The 19,953-nt window shown below is 39.0% G+C and overlaps 2 protein-coding genes across 2 annotated transcripts in view; both read left to right on the top strand.

Moving 5' to 3' along the window:
• SH3GL3 (SH3 domain containing GRB2 like 3, endophilin A3) overlaps positions 1-6,501 on the top strand; it is a 138,098-nt gene extending 131,597 nt beyond the window's left edge. Inside the window, exons 8-9 of the mRNA XM_051981176.1 lie at positions 565-674; positions 5,838-6,501. Of these exons, the coding sequence (XP_051837136.1) occupies positions 565-674; positions 5,838-6,043 (316 nt within the window). The 3' untranslated portion in view covers positions 6,044-6,501. The remainder of the gene's footprint in view (positions 1-564; positions 675-5,837) is intronic.
• Positions 6,502-12,761: 6,260 nt separating this feature from the next.
• The window catches only part of ADAMTSL3 (ADAMTS like 3), a 553,515-nt gene continuing 546,323 nt past the window's right edge, over positions 12,762-19,953 (top strand). The window contains exons 1-2 of the mRNA XM_051981175.1: positions 12,762-16,546; positions 18,236-18,335. Of these exons, the coding sequence (XP_051837135.1) occupies positions 16,410-16,546; positions 18,236-18,335 (237 nt within the window). The 5' untranslated portion in view covers positions 12,762-16,409. The remainder of the gene's footprint in view (positions 16,547-18,235; positions 18,336-19,953) is intronic.

The raw sequence follows: 19,953 nt of genomic DNA, 5'->3' as shown, positions 1-19,953 counted from the left end.
TGTTAATAAGAATTTATTAAATGTTATTTTCTAAAATCCTTCATTCATAGACACAGTGTGTATATGATATATACACATGCATACACATACAAAAATGGTTGTGTTTATATACATACATGCACACAGTAGAAAGACAATTTTTTGGAAGGAACTCTTCAAAAGATTATTAAGAATAAACTTGTGGGAATTTTCATTTAAAACTCTACACAGTAAAAATATTGATATTTTTAATTGTTGACTAATTTAGAAGGTACATTCTTTGTTCCTGTTAACTTTTAGTAGTTCTACCTATTTAGGAGACACTCATTCTTAAAGACCAGTGTGACATAAATGAATTCATATAAACAATAGAAAAAGCAAGCTTCAGAATTTAATTTATATGAGCCCAGTTATCATCATTGGGCATTATGAATAGCATTTTTGGAGTTTTTCATAATAAATTTGCTCAATTTTTCCTGCTTCCAAATGAAATCTATGATTAATGTCTGAATAGAATTAATGTTCTTAAGGTTTTAAGTTTTCAATGATTATATATTTTGTATATCTTAAAAATATGTTTTACAGAATACGCATATCATCTATTTTCTCTAATTATACTTACAATCCAAGTACTCCAATCAGTACTTCTAAAGATGGCAGTCATGAAAATTTTCCCCGTTCTTCAATAAAAAAAGGTAAGAGTGTAAGACTTATCATTTGATTAAATCCAGAGAATAAATTGTATAACTGTTCAGCAAAGCTTGCTTTATCCTTTTTGTTTTAATAAGATGGCTAAATCTTTCCCATGTCAAAGGAAAATATTTACAAATTTTTTCACATTAATGTTGCTAGTTTGAATGTTATTATATATTTATTATTAGTGAATTTTATATATTATACTGTATTTTTATTCTATATATTATATGTACAACATTTATATACATGTACAAAAACATACATATGTACATTATTATATACTTTTAACAAATAAACAACTGGAAGTATTAATTTAACTTTCAATGCTTTTCAGCCTTTTGATGCCTTTTTCTGCAAGGCAATTGGGGTTAAGGGATTTGCCCAGAGTCACACAACTAGTATATGTTAGATGTTTGAGGCTGGATTTGAACTCATATCTTCCTTACTTCAGGACCAGTGATCAGATCCACTGCTTCATCTAGTTGCTCCTAGCCTTTAGCTTTTAAAATTGGGCATTGTTTAAAAAAGGATATTGTTTAAATTTGACCCTAGACTATGATAGTACTGCTTAATTTCTGAGTGCTCAGAAGACAAAAGATTTTAAAACCTAGGAAAAGCTATTTCTGATTCACTTTTCTCCCAAGGTTCAGTCTTATCTCTGTAGAAGGCAAAGGGGTAGGAGTGTTGTTAACTCATTATAGCTATCTCATAATAGATTATGCTGCAGAACAGTGAATTATCTGAATTCTTTATCTTGGCCCACTTTAGCCTTTTCATTTTCAGTGTCAGGGCTACCAGTATTTCAGAGGACGGATAATATAGGGAAAATATGGAGATGCCAAGGAAAAGAGAACTAGAAGAAGGAGGAAAAAGATTTTGAAAATTTTATAGAGGTTAAGAAATAAGGTCTTCTGTATTGCATCTGTAATCTTTGTTACTAAAGAGACAGACTGGTGGGTTTCTTGAATTGAAGAGTTCTGAGCTGCAGTGGGCCAAGCTAATTAGATTTCTACACAAAATCAAGCACCATTTTGGTGTGAGCTTCCAAGAGTAGAAGATCAGAAATGGAGTAGGTCCAAGAATCTATGTCATTCTATCCTTGGTAAGATCTGGAGACTTAGTCATCTCCTCCTTATTCTCTCTACCCCTCATCAAAAATAAAAAAGGAAGACATAAAAAACATTTAAATAATAAAGACACTCTGGATCAGTAAAAAAATCTCTACACAAAAATGGTTAGGAAATAGTGCTCTATAATTCTGCACTTAATGTCAAATTAGGGGATAATTTAGGAGAATATGCCATCTGACCTATGAATCTGGCCAGGACATAAAGTTCTTTGAGCTTCATTGTAAATACAACACGCATGCAAGCACATGCATACAGACGGTGCACACGGAATGAAGTGGAACTTGGTGTCCCATCATTTACTGATTTTTCATATTCATCTCATTAAAAAACAAAGCTGTTTTCCAGGAAACTGTTAAAGGAAGTTTAGTCTAATGTGTTGTAACTTATATATATCAAGGGGCCTCCCTCAGGTAGTTGGAAATGAGATTTTTTTCAGAGAACATTAGATTGCTGAGTTGAGGGGAAGCCCTGTTTTGCTTTACAGCCCTAGGCAGAAAAATATTGCACTGGAAGTGGGCTGTCAAATACTTCTTCATGGAGACCACAGTCGATAATGTTTTTATTCACGTGTAAAGGATTATTTTTCAGGAGGGCATGGGGCCAACCACTAGAATCATCTTCTGCTATCTTCTGCCCTTCTTTTATGTACCTTAGTTTGTCCTATAGCTTTAATACATAGCCTCATGAATTGTCCTTGGCAATGGCAACCATTTAAAACCCAGCACATTTCACATCCATCTCTATTGGTCATGGTTGGAATGTGTGAGGTTGAAGGGGGCCTGTACTGTTTGTTTCTTAGGAACAGTTTCAGATGAAAATGACATTTTATAGTCCGCTTTAATGGGAAATTACTTTCCATTAGCATTCTGAATGATTTCCACAGAATGTTTATAAAGCAAAGAAAAAATGTCAAGCATTTCACTAACAATTCAAAGTGAAGCTGATGGGACCCTGCCAGAAATGGACTCCAAGAACATTTTCCTCATCATTTCTTCTTTCTAAGGAAGGAAAAGAATGTGGTCAATTAGGCAGTATGAATCCATCATTATAGTGAGATGGGACCATTGATAATATGAGTAAGCAGGTCTGAAATGAAGCCTCTATGTTGGTTAGATTATGAAAATGAACAGAGCATGACAAAAAGATGGAGAAATCACATCTTGTAATGATGGATTGCAGGCAAAAGACCAGGTTAAGGCTTGGCTAGGAAAAATAACCTACTGTCCAAGCTCTGAGAGCGTACAGTCATGTTTGCCTCATCAGCATTCAAGACTGTTTCTGTGCCAAACTTGAAGAGAAAAGGGGGGAGGGAATGCTATTAAGGTGTAAAAGCTCTCTTTGCCCTTGCCTGAAAGAGCCCAGAAGCTCTGTGTTGACTTGTCCTTCTACCTAGAACTTTAGAAAAAAAATAACTTAGCAACTTGTAGAATATACTTTCCTTATTTCATAAATATTTGGGTCTTTCCAGCTCTTCAGTATTCACTTCCCATATTATAAATTTAGAAATTAGTCTTTATGATGTACTGGAAAGAATACCAATTAAGTTAGAAAACTTGGGTTCAAGGGCTGAACCACTGATCAGTGGTGAAATCTTGAGTAAGTCACTTTATTTATCTGAGCCTTAGTTTCATCATCTTTTTAACCTGTCTTTACATTAAAAGGTTGTTTTGAAATGATGTGTAGGAAAGTGCTTTGAAAACTGTTAAACCCTTTACAAATATAAAATATTATTGAATATAAGATTAATCCTGGTTTTTTAGTTAACTTTGGTTCAAAGTTTTGAATAGTTGTCAGCATATATCTTAACTGTCTTAACAGATAAAACTAACTAGTTTGGCTAACTAGTATGACTAGTAAACATTTTATATAAGAGTTAGATAGATATTGCAGTGTTCTGAATGGTTTTTGGCTCTTAATTTTTCTGCCATTCTCTTGGGCTCTTAACTGTGGTGAAGTGAAAGAAACTTAGAACTTGGAATCACAAAACATGAGTTCAAATCCTGGCTCTACTATTTATTGCATTTGTGAACTCAGTTTTTTCATTGCTAAATGAGAGAATTGGACTAGATGTGCCCTCTAAATTCTCAGAAGATTTATATGGTAGGAAAAGAACCAATAATATATAGTGAAGGTTTAGAGGCACTATGAAGAAATCATAATTAGGTTGCAAAATACTTATAGAATAAAAGAGATTATTAAAAGAATAAGTTGCCATAAACTGTTTAAAGAATATTTCAGCTGGAAAAAGTATTTGCCATACATATACATGGCAGTCTTGTGGTCTGTCTGAAAGCAGTATGTTATGGAGAGAGTACAGCTCTAGGAGGTGGGGAATTCTGTGTTGTAGTCTTCTCCCTGCCACTACCTAGATGTGTGGCCTCTCTGTCTCAATGTTTCCTCTTAAGTCATCAGTTGGCCTGGATGATATCTGAGGTAATTTTCAACTCTAAAACCAAGTGATTATGTATCTGTCACAATCAGATGCTTTGCAATATTCCTAATTGGTTTTTGGTTCTTAATTTTTCTGCCATTTTCTTCCTTCATTTTTAAAAAGTGGAATTGCTCAGTATTGAGCCATCTAAATGAACTAATTTCTAAAATATATATTTCATGACATATACATTTATATATAAATTATAGATATGTGAATATGTATTCATAAAATATATGTTTTTGTATGTTTTTATTAGGTTGCTTTATGTGAGAAAAGAGAATTTCTTGAACTGTAGTATTCCTAGTAGCACAGTACTGAGCACAAGTGCAGCTCATTAAATAATTGGTGATATTTAAGATTTCTTATGGACTAGCCCCTTTGTGCAGTAGGTCATTGCCAAAGAGCAGTGGCTGAAGTTAGGGTCAAAGGATCTGGCTTTCAATCCCTCTAGTACCATGCAAGATCTCAGTTAATCCTTTGTTTTGTCCTCTGAGGTCCTTTCCAGCTCTCTATCTATGATCCCATGACAGGATGATCTCAGAGATCTCTTCTAGCTTTAGAGCTATTATTTTAAAATTGACATATACTTGTTGTATAAGTCACCTTTGTGGTGTTCTCATTGTGCTCCCTGATACTCTGATACTCAAATCCCATCACCAGGCTGTTCCCGATGCACCCAAGGGACGCTCTCACTGCCACATCCAGACACACTGGCATGTGCCATTCCAGGACTTAAAGGCCAGTCATTTCCTATGTCACACTTTCATTCTCAGCACTAATCTCTCATCATTCACATTGACAGGAGGCACAATCTCATATTGACCCCATTGGGAGGAGCTTCCATGATTTGTGCTAGTCATCTGCTGTGTTCTGTCCTTGGTGAGAGCACACTAACCACATTGCACAGACACATTAACAACATACTCACCATTGTCCCTATCATACAGTTTCATCATTAGCTTATTCATACTAACCATGGCACAAAGACTAAGGCTTTAAACTGCTTCTCCTATAGTATGGGAAGAACATCTTTGTCAGAAGTTTCTCTTCCTGAGTTAGAGCATCATTCTTTCTACCTATTTTGGCTCCTTCTAGAAGGATTTACATATTAATAGTTGGTCCAAGACTAAGCTTGTTATAGAATCTTCACATCTGCTCTCTTCTAGACTGATGTGGCAGCAGGACAGTATGTATAGTAACAGAGGAGGCTAGCAAAGTGGGAGGAGAACTATGGCATGCAAGTTTCTGTGGGCAAGAGTTCAAGACTTGGGGAGATCAGTTTGGGCCAAGAAAGAGAAGGGAGAGGTCTAGGCAATGAGTCGGAGTTAGTAAGAGTGGCACGAGTAAATAAGAGGCAAATGGCATTTGTTCTCGCTTCTGTTTCGTATAACTTCCTGATTATGGGTCATACCATATGTATTGACTATAGGCAGAAGCACCTCAGGTTTGTAGGGAAATCTTGCCCCAGACTAAGATAATAACAAAGATGGCAGGCGGTATTGGGTCACATCTGCCTGCATTTTTAAATTCCCTCTTGTTCAGTAAAGTGGTATTTGTGTTTTTAATGACCATTTTTTATTTCTACACAACTCGGACAGGTCCTTCAATTCACATGGATCGTCCATGCTGTCGTGCTCTCTATGATTTTGTTCCTGAAAATGAAGGAGAACTTGGATTTAAAGAAGGGGACATCATTACATTAACCCATCAAATAGATGAAAACTGGTATGAAGGAATATTTGAAGGGCAAATTGGATTCTTCCCCATTAATTATGTCTCTGTGCTAGTGCCTTTGCCTCATTAGGTTTGTCACTCCAGCTGTGGACCTCAGTTTGTGACTGAAATTAATTCACCCAAGTGTTCTCTCATTGTGGCATTCTGTGAAAGCCCTGATATATTTGACTGACTAAATGACTTTTTGTATGTGTGTTCTCTTTTTAATGAGTTTTGTATTTCATTTGTATAAATATTTTACCTTTTTGGCCACTTGGAAGTGCAGTTTTCATTTTTTGCTTTGTCTCTTCAAGGTCACTGATTATATGTGTATGGATCTTGTTGTTTAAAAAAATTGTATTCATTGCAGAAACTCTTGACTGGTTTTTGTTGTCTATTAGATGCAGTGACTTTTAAAAACATATAAAGCTAAAAAAAAATACCAGTGCCTCCATGTTAATTGAGGTCACTGAGTTTTTCAGTCATCACAATGTAACTTATCTGTTAACAAACTAATAAATATTGCTCATTCTATGTAGTCAAAAGTCAGTTTGGTGTCCTCAGTCCTTACGATGCTTTTGTATAGAATACAGTCTTTAGGTGGTAGCCTATTCTAGCTTACTAAGGTTGATTCATCTTAATAAATATTAGAGATAATAATACCTTTTCTTCATTTATCTAATGCTCTAAAGTGATTTTCCTTTGCAGATCAAAGTGGTTTTGGAAATGCTTGTGGATTTTTTTTTTTTTAATCACACTTTACCTATTTCATCCAGATACTATAACCTTTTCTTTATAGTTCACAAACAGTAAGTGGAAAAAGACTTCCAACATGAATCCTGAAGTGGTTAGTGAATAGGCTTGTGTGAGAAGTGCTGGAGTGAAGCAAGTAATTGAGCACAGATGTAGTTTATCTCAGAGAAAGCTTCATGAGGGGAGGGGACTCTTAAATATGGATTTGATTGAACAGCAAGGATATAACACAGGAAGACAAACTCAATGTCAGAAAGATTGGAGTAAATAAAAGGTAGGGAAGATTACAAAAGATTTGTTTTATGAAAATAGAGAATCCAAACTTTGTTTTAAGGGGAGAAAAGAGTTTTAGAGACAATGGAGCTGAAAAAGAGACCTAGTTTAGAGAGGTCTAGAGATTCAATCCAGTGAGTACTTTTATGATGCAGGAAGCTATTAGGAATCCCTTTCTATTGGGGAAAGACAGTATTTCTGATAGAGGTTCTTAACCTATAATTCTTGATCAATTTCAGACAGTCCAGCACTTTTTTTGGTTAACATTTCGATAATTGTATTTCAGTGATCATTTCTTTTGTAATCTACTATATTTTATGCCTTAAAAATTATTCTGAAGAATTCATAGGTTTCACCAGGTTGTCAAAGGGGTCAGTGAAACAACAAAAAATGTTTAAGAACTCCTGGTTAGCTGATGTCACTGTCCCTGCTGTACTGTTATTTAAGAAATCTAACATCTTTGTGATCCCTTCCACCTCTCTGTTCTATGAATCTGAGTGTATACCTGCACTGCCTATTTAACAAGATTGTTGGGAGCATCAAATAAATTAATGTAAATGAAAAAATATGCTGCAAACTCTAAAGACAAACTAAATATAAAAAGCAAAAAAGGCAATTACAGATAGAGGTAAACCACAGAGTCAGGAGGATGTGAGAGACTGATGCAATGATAATTTAATTTATTTTTACAGACAGATGAAGTGTGCTTGTACTTTCTCATTTTTGAGAGGGAAAAATATAGTCAAGAGAAAAGCCTAAGGAAGAAAAAAAAATTAGTCTTCTTGGGATGTATCAGACACTTGTTTAGAATTTTATACCTGTTATGATACATGCTGTCTATCTTGATTAGTGTGCTTGCTACCTGTCTGTTCCATGTGCCAGTTAGTTGCTAGCTAACAATCCAAAAGTGTGGGAGAAGAAATACCATTTTTTCCTTCCAGTGCAGTTTTTGGTTCTTGCATTGCCAGCTGTCGACTTCTTCCCACACCTAGACATTTCCACATTTGCGGGTGGTGTAAGACAGATGGCTACAAGTGTACGTAATGGAAGTCCTAACAGTAATGCTATGGAATAACAAGGAAATGGACGGCCTTCAACTTCACACTTGCAAAAATACCTTAATTTCTTTGAAACAAGATGCCCCAAATCAAGTTACAGTTCACACTTAAGATACTTGAATCATGAAAGTTTATGTGAATCATCTCAAACCAGCCTGCAAACTCTGGAAGCACAACAAGACTACAGACAACCTTCCCATGCTTGAATTTTTAACTTTTCTTCTTGACTTAGTTATATATACTCTACTGCAAGAAGGAAAAAAATGATAATAAAAGACATGATTGTTGTAAAAGACGTGTTGTCAACCCAGACAAAATGAGCTCAAATAATGAAATATTTTCAGACACATCTTTAATCTAGATGCAGTTTGCATCTGCACCCATTTTGCAACTTTCAGCATCAACACCCATCCACACAGAGAAATCATATAAACATTCTACTCCATGTAATTTTAGGAACATTGGGCCCAAAAATGGTTAAAAAAAGAATTTGTTCCTTGGTAAATATAGATGAATTTTCACTAGATGAAAATGAAATTTTTCTTCTAGTACCTTTAAATTGGAGACTTCAAAACAAAGCTTTTCATTTTTAATATTATATAGTGAAAACACTATATCAGAGCAACATGGCCCAGATTCTAGTATAGCTTTGTTACCACCCCAAGCAAGTCAGTGGAGCTCTTTAGGTTTCTTATTCTCCATCTATAAAATAAATGTATAGGACTAATTGACATGAGGTCCATGAAATTTTAAAAATATCTTTTGAAATGTATATTTCACTATAGTTGCTTTTCTTTATTATCATCTGCACTTTATTATTTTCTTTTTACATTTAAAAATGCAATTCTAGGGAAGGGGGGTTCCTAGGCTTTACCCGATTACAAAGGGACCCATGACCCCAAAGTGGTCACGAATCTCTGGACTAAATGGTCTCTCTAGAGTTCACGCTAAAATCTATATTTATCACCATGAACATTATAAACATTGAATGATTACTACTAATAGTTTTGGCATAGTTTCTTCATGCCAACCTAGTTTGTTATTCCTGGATTTGTTGCTCATGTAATTTATGCTATTTAACATTTTTATAAATAATATGAAAGTGAGATTAAACAGTCCAATATCTACTTTTCCAGATGAATGGCTAAGGTCTCTTGGGTAGTGAAATGTGAAGTTGATGAGGATATACTGCAAGATGATCTCACTGGGTAATGTGAGTAGGCAAAGAATAGATGAATTTCAGTGTGGATAAATGTAGTATGTTGTGGAGGATTTGGAGTTAGATCTGAATCTAAATCCTGCTTCTGATACTATCTTACATGAAGAATATGAGAGTTGAAAGAGACCTGAGTATCCATTTAGTCCATCCTATACCCAGAAGGAATTTCTCCTACGGCATACCCAATCCTCTGCCAGAAGACCTATAAGGAGAGATAACCCATCTTCCCTTGTGATCATGGTCAGGTCACCAAATATGAGCCTCAATTCCTTTATTTAAGCAGGAAGTTGGACTAGGTGATCTCTGAAGAGGACTCTTTGTCTGTCAAAATCTTATGATACTATGAGCATGAGGTAATGCATTTTGGGCTCTGGATGATCTTAGGAAACTAAAGAATCTAGGAATTACTGTAGGCTTCTCTAAGGACCTCAAATGACCTAATATGCAACTTGCCAAAAAAAAAAAAAATCAGATTCTGGACAACATCATAGAAGACAGTGAAAAGACAAGAAAAAAAATTTAAGTCCAAAGGCTTGTGATTTCATGGCTATGTCCACCACTAAAACTGATCCTAGTCCCCTCCCAACCCCACCTATTGTCTATATCCTCTTCCTTTCGATATATTTTATGCCTTTAAAACTTTTGTCTGAAAAGGGGAATATAGGTTTTATCAGACTGCCAAAGAATCCTTTCATTTTCCATAATCTGCAAAAAGGTTAAGAACCCAAGGCTAGCAGATGCTCTTCCAAAATGTCATGGCTGAAAAATATATCACTCTCTAGACAATATAGTAGTTTGTGTGGGACTTTTTGGTTTATTTTTATTTTTTAAACTTGGGCTAGTTCTGAAATGATAGATATACAGACCCTTTCAAAACTGTACTTGGAGTTCACATCCAGCACGTGGCCGTGAAGGCTATACTACTATCACTCCATTTTGCCTTAGTGAAGAATTGAGGATAAGGGTTTGAGAGAGTGGAGAGCATCCCAGGTAGAAAAAACATCACTCCTTTGGCTGGTTTAATTGATGCAATAAAGTTGCTGTAATATATTCAAAGAGAAAGACAAAATACTACCTAACTGATCTCTTAGATGCTAAAAGGTCACAGATAAGTCCTTGGATCATTGAGGGATAATATGTTTTTAAAATTAATGCAATCTCCATCTCTCCCTGAATAATTGGAAATGCTTTCACAAGTTTCACGTACACTTATTTATGGACATGTCTTCCCCTGTGAAATGTAAATTTCTGGAGACCAGGCATTATTTCCTTTTTGTCTCTTTACCCCCAACTCTTAGAATAGGGCTTGGAACATAATAGATTCAGAATAAATGCTGAGGATTGATTGGAACAAAGTTTCAGACATCCTAAATTTTCTTCTAAAAGGAAGTCTCATTGCATCCCTGTAAAATCTCTGCTTGCCTGTGCTGGCTTCTTTTTGATAAAATATTCAGTGAAAAAATACTACTCTCTTGGTCTTAAAATAGCAAAGCCAAGTACAGGAACTTAGACTAACCAGAAATGAAAACCTTTTGCAAAAATAAGTGTTGGTTAATTAAATTTTCTTGTTATTTAATATGAGCTTACTTTAAGAAAAATTTTACCTTTTACTTTCATTGTTCTGAGACAATTTATACATCTTAATAAATTCCAGGGGATTACAAAGACTCTGCAAGTCACTTTAGCCCATAAAAAACAGCCAAGTAAAGGAAAATTATACCCAACTAGAATATGTAAGAACAGTAATATTTTAAATTCCAGAATTTTATTCCAGAGGTAATATTTAACAAATATTTGTATTCTCAGTCAGCCATTCCATGATTTTGAAGTCTAAAGAAGTTTATTTTCATATACTGTTATTCACACTATAGGGTGGAGTAGAGAACCACTGACCCATGTTCTGGATTGGCAATCAGCTTAATTTTATCTCATTTGTGGAAAGTTTTCTAATATTAGTTATTTGTTGGTTTTCCCTGCTCCTCACCTTTTGATATCAACAAGTATAATCATGTAGTCTTATCTATGTAATAATCAGTCCACTAGTATTTATTAAGTGCCTGTGGGTCTTTGATAACTATAGGCTCCCTGTCTCCCTGTTGGCTCATTTGCATTATGGACCCTTGTTCATCTTTGGCTGCCTACTGAATCTGGCCTGGACTCTACTTTTACTCTGAGCCTTGCCATGGGTCCCCAGATCCTAATTTTCTTAGTACATTTATTACCCATTGTTCTGTATAGTTTCAACTTCTTAGCCTCTCCATCTTCCTCCATCTGTTTGGTATTTTCTTTTTCCTTGTGTCCAGGGTGTAAAATCTTTGTGTGAAAGGAAGGCAGCATGGTTTGACAGGAATATGAGGAATCAGGAGCCTAGAGAACAAGGTTTTTATTCTAGCTCTGCCACTTAATTCATGCTAGGAACTTGGGGAAGGTCACTGCTTCACATAGCATCACAGATTTAGAGCTGGGACATTAGAGGCCAGTTGGTCCAATCCCCTCATTTAATAGAGGAAGAATTCAGGACCAGTGAATGATTTGGTCAAAGCTATAAAGGCAGCGAGTGGCAAAGCTGGGCCTTTACCCAGGTTGTCTGACTTCATTTCCTTCTTGTCTGAACTACACAATCTCTAAATCATTTGCCAATTCATTGTTTATAAAACAATCTTTGGGACCTTGTCCAAGAATTTTAACTCTATATCCATTGGCTCCTTGTTCATATGGTTATTAATTTTCTTAGAAAATGATGATCTATCAACTAAGCAACATTTCCCTTTTGAGAGGTAATTTGGCATCCTAAAATGGTAAATCCCTGGCCCTGTAATTAAGACAAAAGTTCCAGTTCCACTTCTGACATTACCTGTGTCAAAGTCACCAAATCCTACTGAACTTCACTTTCTACAACTGTAAAATTAAAAAAAAAATCTATACCTCAAAAGTTTGCTATAAGTTTACATGAGACAATATATGTAGAGGACTTTGTAAAAACAAAGTAATATAAAAGTGTCAATTATCGTCATAATTAATATTGCTCTGGATTATGATATTGGAAGTTATCTTTCCCTTGATTTGAAAAGGACAACAAATTTTTGACGAGATTTATTAGTACTGGAAGCCACTGGAGATCATGATGGTGTCCAAAGTGAAAAGCACTGAAAAAATACCTAGAATATTGGAAACATCAGATTTGTTTTATCTTAGGCTGCTGTGTACCACACCTAATTTAAAAAAAAAAATAAAAGTAACTACTGTGAAAACATTATTCAGATGTGTCCTTTTTAATGGAACAAACAAATATGTCTTCTATCCTAAGCATTATTTATGATACCTGTGGTATCATGGAATGGTTTCTATTTATAATACCTACAAATTTGGCTCTTAGAAATCAAACTGTAAAATATTGTTAAAAAAATGTAAAACATAGCACACTTAAATATGTATGTATCATGTACTTGAGGCAGTATGGTCTAGTTGATAAAGCTTTGAAGACAAGTAGACTTTCATTCAAGACCTGCCTCTGAAACATACTCTGGGACAGTAAGCAAGTCCCTAGAGTCACACTGTCTCTGAGCAGCTCCTTTAATTGATAGACCAGTTTGGAATTTTCATGCATGGAGGAAGTATCAATACTTATGAAATCACAGGTGTATACAGGTCTGTGTTCTCAGATTTGGAAAGTTTGTTTTTCAGTCCAAACCTATGTCCCCATTTAGAAATAAGAGAAATTGTCAGGACAAGTGCCCTTTTCATATTGTAAAGAATGTATTTTTAATATAGTCAAAATCTGTATGTATCACTCTCGAGAATTAGGCTCTCTCTTTTCCCTCCTTACCATCCTGTGAGGATTTGTGAAAAAACATGCAGTGAGGATTCGCCACAACCCGTTTAGAAGTTTCTGATAATGCCTTCAGACTCTTCCATCCTCTCTTCTGAGAAATACTGCCTGGGAGTGAAAAAAGCTTACTAAAGTGTGAATTCAGGTTCCTGGAAGTAAGCAAGCTAATGGGTCATGTGCAGTATGTCTCGCTTTGTAAATAAGGAATAAAAATGCTTTATTGGCCATAAGCTATTTCAAGTGCCAGAGCTGAGTGTTTTACAAATGGTAATGCATAGAAATGTTTTTATTGAATTAAAATTTGAAAACACTTTTCAAGTATTCCTTTGTGGTGCTTCCAACCCAAATATTGCAACATTGAGGGCATAAGAAACAAGTAGGAAGACAGACTAAACAGACTGCTTCGTTTTATGGGCCAAAGTGAATGACATGCAAAAGAGGAACGAGGTAAAATTTATTTTAAACCTTGTTTTTGAACTGAAGGCCCGTGTAAGACAGTGCGATGTTTATCCCAACACGATCCCTTCCGTATATAGTATCCTTTCACTTCTACTGCTACGAATTATGTAACAACAGTCAAACCCCAGTCCGCCAAAAACCCTTAGGGAAATGAGTCACTTGGGAAGGCTGAGTTTTCCAGATAGTTGAAGGCTTTTCTCAAACTATTTTTTTTTTTTTTTTTACTTTTATTGGGCCTCAAGAAAAAATCAGGGTGCTTTAGTTGGATCTTTTTTTGTTGTTTCTAATCTCTACTCCATCATTCCCTGTCTTCCATTAGTTTAACAATCAGATTGCTCTTATGAGTTTGTAAGCTTGCTTTCTACAAAAATCATATTTTCCCTCTGGAACCATGTTTTTAATCATGAATAAAGTCCTTTCAAACACCTTTAGATTTTTTTTTTTTTTTAAGTTGGAGAGTTGGGAGGTGGGTGGGTGAAGAAACAGATTTTACTTGAGGTTATAATTTTATTTTCAAAGAAGTTATTTCAACCTCACAAGTAGTTCACTTAATTTTCCTTTCCCTAGAAGTGTGCTAGGTATAAATTTAATTGGGGAGGGAAGAGTAATGGCTAATAATGATAGCTCACATTTATATCTCATTAATGTTTGCATTATCTTATTTGATCCTCATAACAACCCTGGAGGCAGGTGCTATTATTCTCATACCGATGAGGAAATAGACTCTGGGAAGTTGTGACTTGTCCAAAGTCACTTAGTACAAAAAGGAGATAGGATTTCAGGAACCTAGGTCCTTAGGATTCCAACGTCAACAGGTTGGAGTCATTATGTAATAATGGTGTCTGGCTCATGTGTGGGAACAGCTTTCTCCATCTTTGTTGTTGCTTAATGTAAGCCTGGCCCAAACCATCTCCACTCATATGGCTGCTAGCAGCGGAGCCCTGTGCAGCGGCTTCAGAAACAAGTACGGTTAAATACTGCAGGGGTGGCTATCTCGCAACGGCCACGCTGTCCTTCCCTTCCTTTATTCCCTCCCTACACCAGTTTTATATTTGGCATGTCCCAGTACATCTTGTGTTCTGCTCCGTGTCTGTTTTATTTTTTCTTCGGCTCATGCTACTCATTACCTCGGCTTCTCTAATGATAGGTACGATTCGGCTTGCAGAGGAGCAGGGCTCTCTAGCTTTTTATAATTGGGGTAGGTCCACGGTAGAAAAAGGTGAGTTACGGCACGGGAAAGAAAACAGTACTTGTCAATAGCAGATACTTAATAAACGCCCGTTAACTCATCTGTACCCGAAAGCAAACAAAACTTCGAAGCTAACAGAAGAGAGTCTCTATTTGTAATTCCATGGGCATAGGTCCACATACTCCCCCGTCATTTCCTTTTCCACTCCGTCTTTTTTTGGAGTTGCCCAGGGCACGCAGAAGTTGAAAGATTCGTGTAGGGATCCCAAAGCCAAGACGGATCAGGGGCGGAACTTGAATCCAGGCCTTCTTGGCCCTCAAAAGCCAGCTCTCTCTCCACCAGCCACCTCCCTTCTTAGTCTACACATAATTACAAATGAAAAACCTCCACCACATTTGGCAAAGAATCCCGAACTCGGCCTAACCATCCTGCCCTCGCTTCACCAGTCCACGTCGCAAGCCCCCTCCAGCCAAACGAGGAGTCTAGCGCTTCCCAACTGCAAGCGCTCCAGCTAGGAGCACTTGTTCCACCAGAGGCCGCTCGGCTCCCAGCTAATGGGGAGGCTGGTGTGCCCTCGCGGAAGTGTGAGCAATTTGGAAAAGTTTCCAGCTCAGCATATTTTAGCAAGCCCTTCATCGCTTATGTTTGGTGCGTACTTTCAGTGTCCATGGCACACGTACAAGAGCAAGGAGTTTTACTGTCCTTGTCGGTTTCATGTACTAGGTGCGTGTGTCTCCCGAGCTCCCAAAAAGGACGAGGTGAAGGTAAAAATTATTTTAATGGCTTGGACCCATCACAGCCAAGGAGCTGGATAAAAAGTTAGCCACTAGGGTTTTCGCTGTTTTAAATATTATACCATGGCATAACGCTCTCAAATTTTACAGGCACAAGACAGATGTTTAAGGTAAAACTCTATTAAACCTCTGGGCAGTACTTGAGTATGTTTTGATCTTTAGGTTTATTATTCCTTAGTCTACCTTGTCCTCCACGCTGCAAAGGCTCTCAAGTTTGTTTTGCAACATATTCCTCCTCCCCACCCTTCCCTCGCATGCTGGTTACGTTTTGTAACGCTGCAGCATTTCCACCATAACACGCCCGGGGCTGTAATCCCTGCCTTTGGCACGACACCTGGCAGGAGCCATTGGGCAAGGAATGGCTTCCTGCAAACTCGGGCTAGGAGGATTCTGACCAAGTCTCCTAGCCTAAGGTACGTTATTCATTGAGCAGTCACCTGCCCCCAGGGGAAGCGGGGCCTCTGGACCCTTTCCCCCTAACTCTTGGTGGGGTTGCCGGGTAGTTCTGCTGCAGAGGATAGTGACTGTGTGTGACGGATGGAGAGATGCCTCGGTTATGGGAAGCCGTCTTGGAGCCTAAACTCCATTCTGGGACAGTGGGCATCTGGGAGGGGGTGGGGGGTAAGTCTTCAGTGGGGGTGGGGATCGTGGTCCAGTGCACTTGCTCTGGTGCTACAGGTGGCGGCGCGCGCGCTCTCCCGAGTCTGGCTCCCGCAAGTGCTCCGCGCCGGGGCAGTCCCAGGAGTGGGGATAGGAGGGGAGGGCTGGGGGTTGGGAGGGGGGTGTTGGGTGGAATGGAGAGGTGGGGCAGCCTCGGCTCCAGCACCATTTAACATCTTGGCGCTGCGACGCCGCGGGTTGGAGACCGACGTGCAGTAAGGTCATGCTTCTCTGGGCTCCGAAGGAGACGGCATCATCCCCAGTGGTGGTGACGGGATCGCAACTGCTCTCCTTGCAGCCTCCAACTGAGTTGGAACGGCCTTTGGGTGGAAGCGACAGAGTACAGGTCAGCGGTGCAAGGTGGGTACAGTGGAAGATGGAGAAAGTGGAGGGGGCGAGGGAGCCCCTTTGGGAGGGGACCGAAGTCTTCGGATTGCGAGGGCACTAAGGTAGAGGATAGAGCTAGCTGAGCCGAGGGCTAGAAGGAGTCAAGCAGCCGAAATTCTCACCAATTGGCCTCCTGTTAAAGGGACCGACTTTGCCACTACAGGGGGGGAACTTGTCCCATTTATGACAAGAATGGAGAAGAGAGGGACCCATCAGAATAATCCCAAGGGAGGATCTATAGAACTGTCATCCTAGGGGCCGTGGCTGTCTGAAGAGAAGAGGGCGTCTGTGTGGGGATGTGGGGGGTGCGGATTCGAGAAAACTGGGGCGCAGTTAGAGGCAACTGAGTGAATAAATGTGCGTGTATATGTGTGAAGAGGGAGAGGGACACGGGTGACGGGCCAGTAGCTGGGACTGCAGGCTACTAGGCGGGGACGAGACGGAGCAAGGGGAAGCTTCCCGGGAACTCTGCATCACTTCGGCGGGGCGCTGGCGCGAAGAAGTCGCGACAGGTCGGAAGAAGCAGCACATTTGCGGATCGCATTAGGTCGGGTCCCGTTAATGCTTTCTCCAGATGAGCGCGGAGCCATCCATCCACCCACGGACAGAGCGGCTCTGCATCGGCGGGGGCGCTGCACTTCCCAGCTCCGCGAAACAGAAGTTAGGAATGATCACGGGCCATTACAACTTCACTTCTTCAACGTCATCTTTTGCCTATTTCCTGAAACTGAAAGGAAAATATGCAAAAAGCCATCCCCCGTTAGTTGCCCACTTTCTTTTCCGACCCCCGGTTGTCTGAGATTCAGGGTCTCCTAGACTAGGTACAACTCCAAGGGAGAGGAAAAAGTCGGGGTTGCTTTGGCGACCTCCCAGTTTCCGAGTACCTGTAGGGTCTCGGGGGCATCTTTAGGTTGCCACCGGCAGACGTGCAGGTGCAGGGCCTCGGGACAGTGGGGGATAAGAAGAAGAGGTGGTTCTGATTCCGGGACTTCCGGGTTTGCAAAGAATCCCGCGGCGGTGTCGACGGGCCGGACTCAGCGTCTGTTCGGAAGTCACTCCAGGACTGTTTCTCTGGACTCCTCGCTCCATTTCTGGACGGGTTCCACGTGGAACCTAGACCAGAAAGCCTTTTCGGGCATACGTCAAGCCTTGGTGGGGCGTTCCAAGATATCTGGCCTCTGGGTTGCGCTCCCAGATTGTGGAGATTTGGAGCCGGGGTGTAGGTCGGGCTCCGGCGCTGCCTAACACTGGCCCCAGGGGCAAGACGCCTCGCGGCCCCACCCTAGCGAATGGGAACGCGAGAGGTGGGGCGCGCGGGTGCGGCAGTTTTTTCACACGTACCCGCACGTGCGCTCAGCAAAACTTGCAAATACCTTTCTTCTCCTGTATACGTATGCACGCACTCCATATATACTACCCGCGCTTACTCGCCAAGGCTTTGCCCGAGTCCACAATTTCTTTTCCCTAATTGGAAATACCTCATCCCAAGTCTGATCGTGGCATGTTGTGCCCTGAGTCAGCTTCCCAGCAACATAAACCTTCCTCGTGTTTGGGTTGCTCCGAGTCCAATGTCCCATTCCCTGGCTAAGTCCGGTTGAGTCACCAACCTTCCAGAGGGCAGTAGGATAGGGGCATTTCTTTGAATCCATCTCTCTCTAACAGGCAGAAATCAAGCCTTCTGAGATCAGGAGCCATGATGCTGCCAAAGATCTTCTGGTGGTTGGGCATCTGGATTGCCATTATATTCTGCACACTCTTACAGGTAAGTGGCAGGACGCACGAGGCTGTGGTCAGGTAATTCTTTTAGTTTCACGATTAAACAATAAAGTCTCCAAAACTGCATTGTTACTAATTCTGAAGAAAAGAGAATCATCTAATGATGCAAAGGGGCATTCTAATCATGAAAAACAGCAAACTTCTTTCTGAAAAAAAGTGGACTTTAAACGACCTTGTTATTTCTTGCCTTTTCTAGTTAGGATAAACTTAGCCCTGGAAATAGAGGAGAAACTTTTATCTATCCATGCATTTGGGAAACAGTCAACTATGTAAGGTACTTTGGTAGGTGCTGGAAAAACACTAAATCTAATGAAGGAGATAAAACTTACCAACAACTAATTTGAAAATAGAACTAGCAAATTGCTATAGTGGAAAGGAGTCAAAGAAAATGACATTTATAAGTTGTTTAATCTTTACCAATTATTTTATCTTTCTGGGCCTCAAGTTCCTCATCTATAAAATAAAGTTGTATTATATTGTTTTGGAAACTCATTTCAGCCATAAATCATCTAGTCCTATGAATATGAGCAATGAGATATTTCCACCTAGGAGAATCAGGGAAATCTTCATTGGAGGCCTTGAAGCTGACTTTTGAAGAGTAATAGGGATTTCAAATAAAAGCAGAGGTGGGGGTAGGTGAAATGAAAAGCATTCCAGGTATAGATATTTAAAGGTGAGGAACAGGGAAATTCAGGACATTTGTGGAATGGACAGATGCTAATTGGGATTATTGAAATAGAAAACAGTTTTCTGTGACTAGATGTTGAGATGAATGAGAGGAAATAGTCATAGTTATAAATCAAGAAGAAAATAAGATACTGGCAGTGAGTAAATGTATTTTAAATATGTTAGGCTTATAGTAAATATAGGAAACAGGTGACAGATGGAAAACTGAATCTGGAAGGAGATTGGGGGTAAGGAGACAGAAGTTGTAACTATCTTTAATCCCTCCTCCTCACATTTGCCAAAGTTTCAATTTGGCAGATGTGACCAGGTTTTCATTGTTGTTCCAAGTGAGGAAGCGTCAATGAATGCTGGTTCCCACCTTCTTTGCAATTTGTAGGTTGGAAGAGTTGCCTGGAGACCTAGCGGTCCTAACCAGCAGGTGTCAGAGGCAAGTCTTTGCAACTCTGAAGCTACCTTTCTTTACTATGTAACATTGCCTCTGGCAGGATAGATACATAGTTAGGTATTTGACTTCTAATAGTTATATGAAAGCTACCTTTAGAGAAGGTAGAGGTTTTAGACAGGGAGACCATTTAGGAGGCTATTAATAGGCTCATAAAGATGGGTTTGAACTAAGGTGTTAATTGTGTAGGAGTAAAGAAGGGGATAGATATAGAGAGATTTTTGGAAGATAGAATCAAAAAGAACCAGTGGAAGGGGGTAAAGGAGAAGAAGATTCAAAGAGAACTGAGGTAGAGAAGAGAATGGCAATGTTATCAACAAAATAGGGAAATTTGAAAGAGTAGGTTTAAAGGCCAAAGATATAGTTCAATTTTAGACGAACTGAATGTGAGATATGAATAAAGTATTCAAGAAATGACATTCATATCAAGGCCAGAAGGTGAGGAAGTTGGGACTGTCATTAAGGAAAATGAAGA

The sequence above is a fragment of the Antechinus flavipes genome, chromosome 2 (genome assembly GCF_016432865.1).
Source record: "Antechinus flavipes isolate AdamAnt ecotype Samford, QLD, Australia chromosome 2, AdamAnt_v2, whole genome shotgun sequence".
NCBI classification, from domain to species: Eukaryota; Metazoa; Chordata; class Mammalia; order Dasyuromorphia; family Dasyuridae; genus Antechinus; species Antechinus flavipes.
The sequence above is the reverse complement of the archived record's forward strand: the minus strand, read 5'-3'. Positions and strand labels throughout refer to the sequence as shown.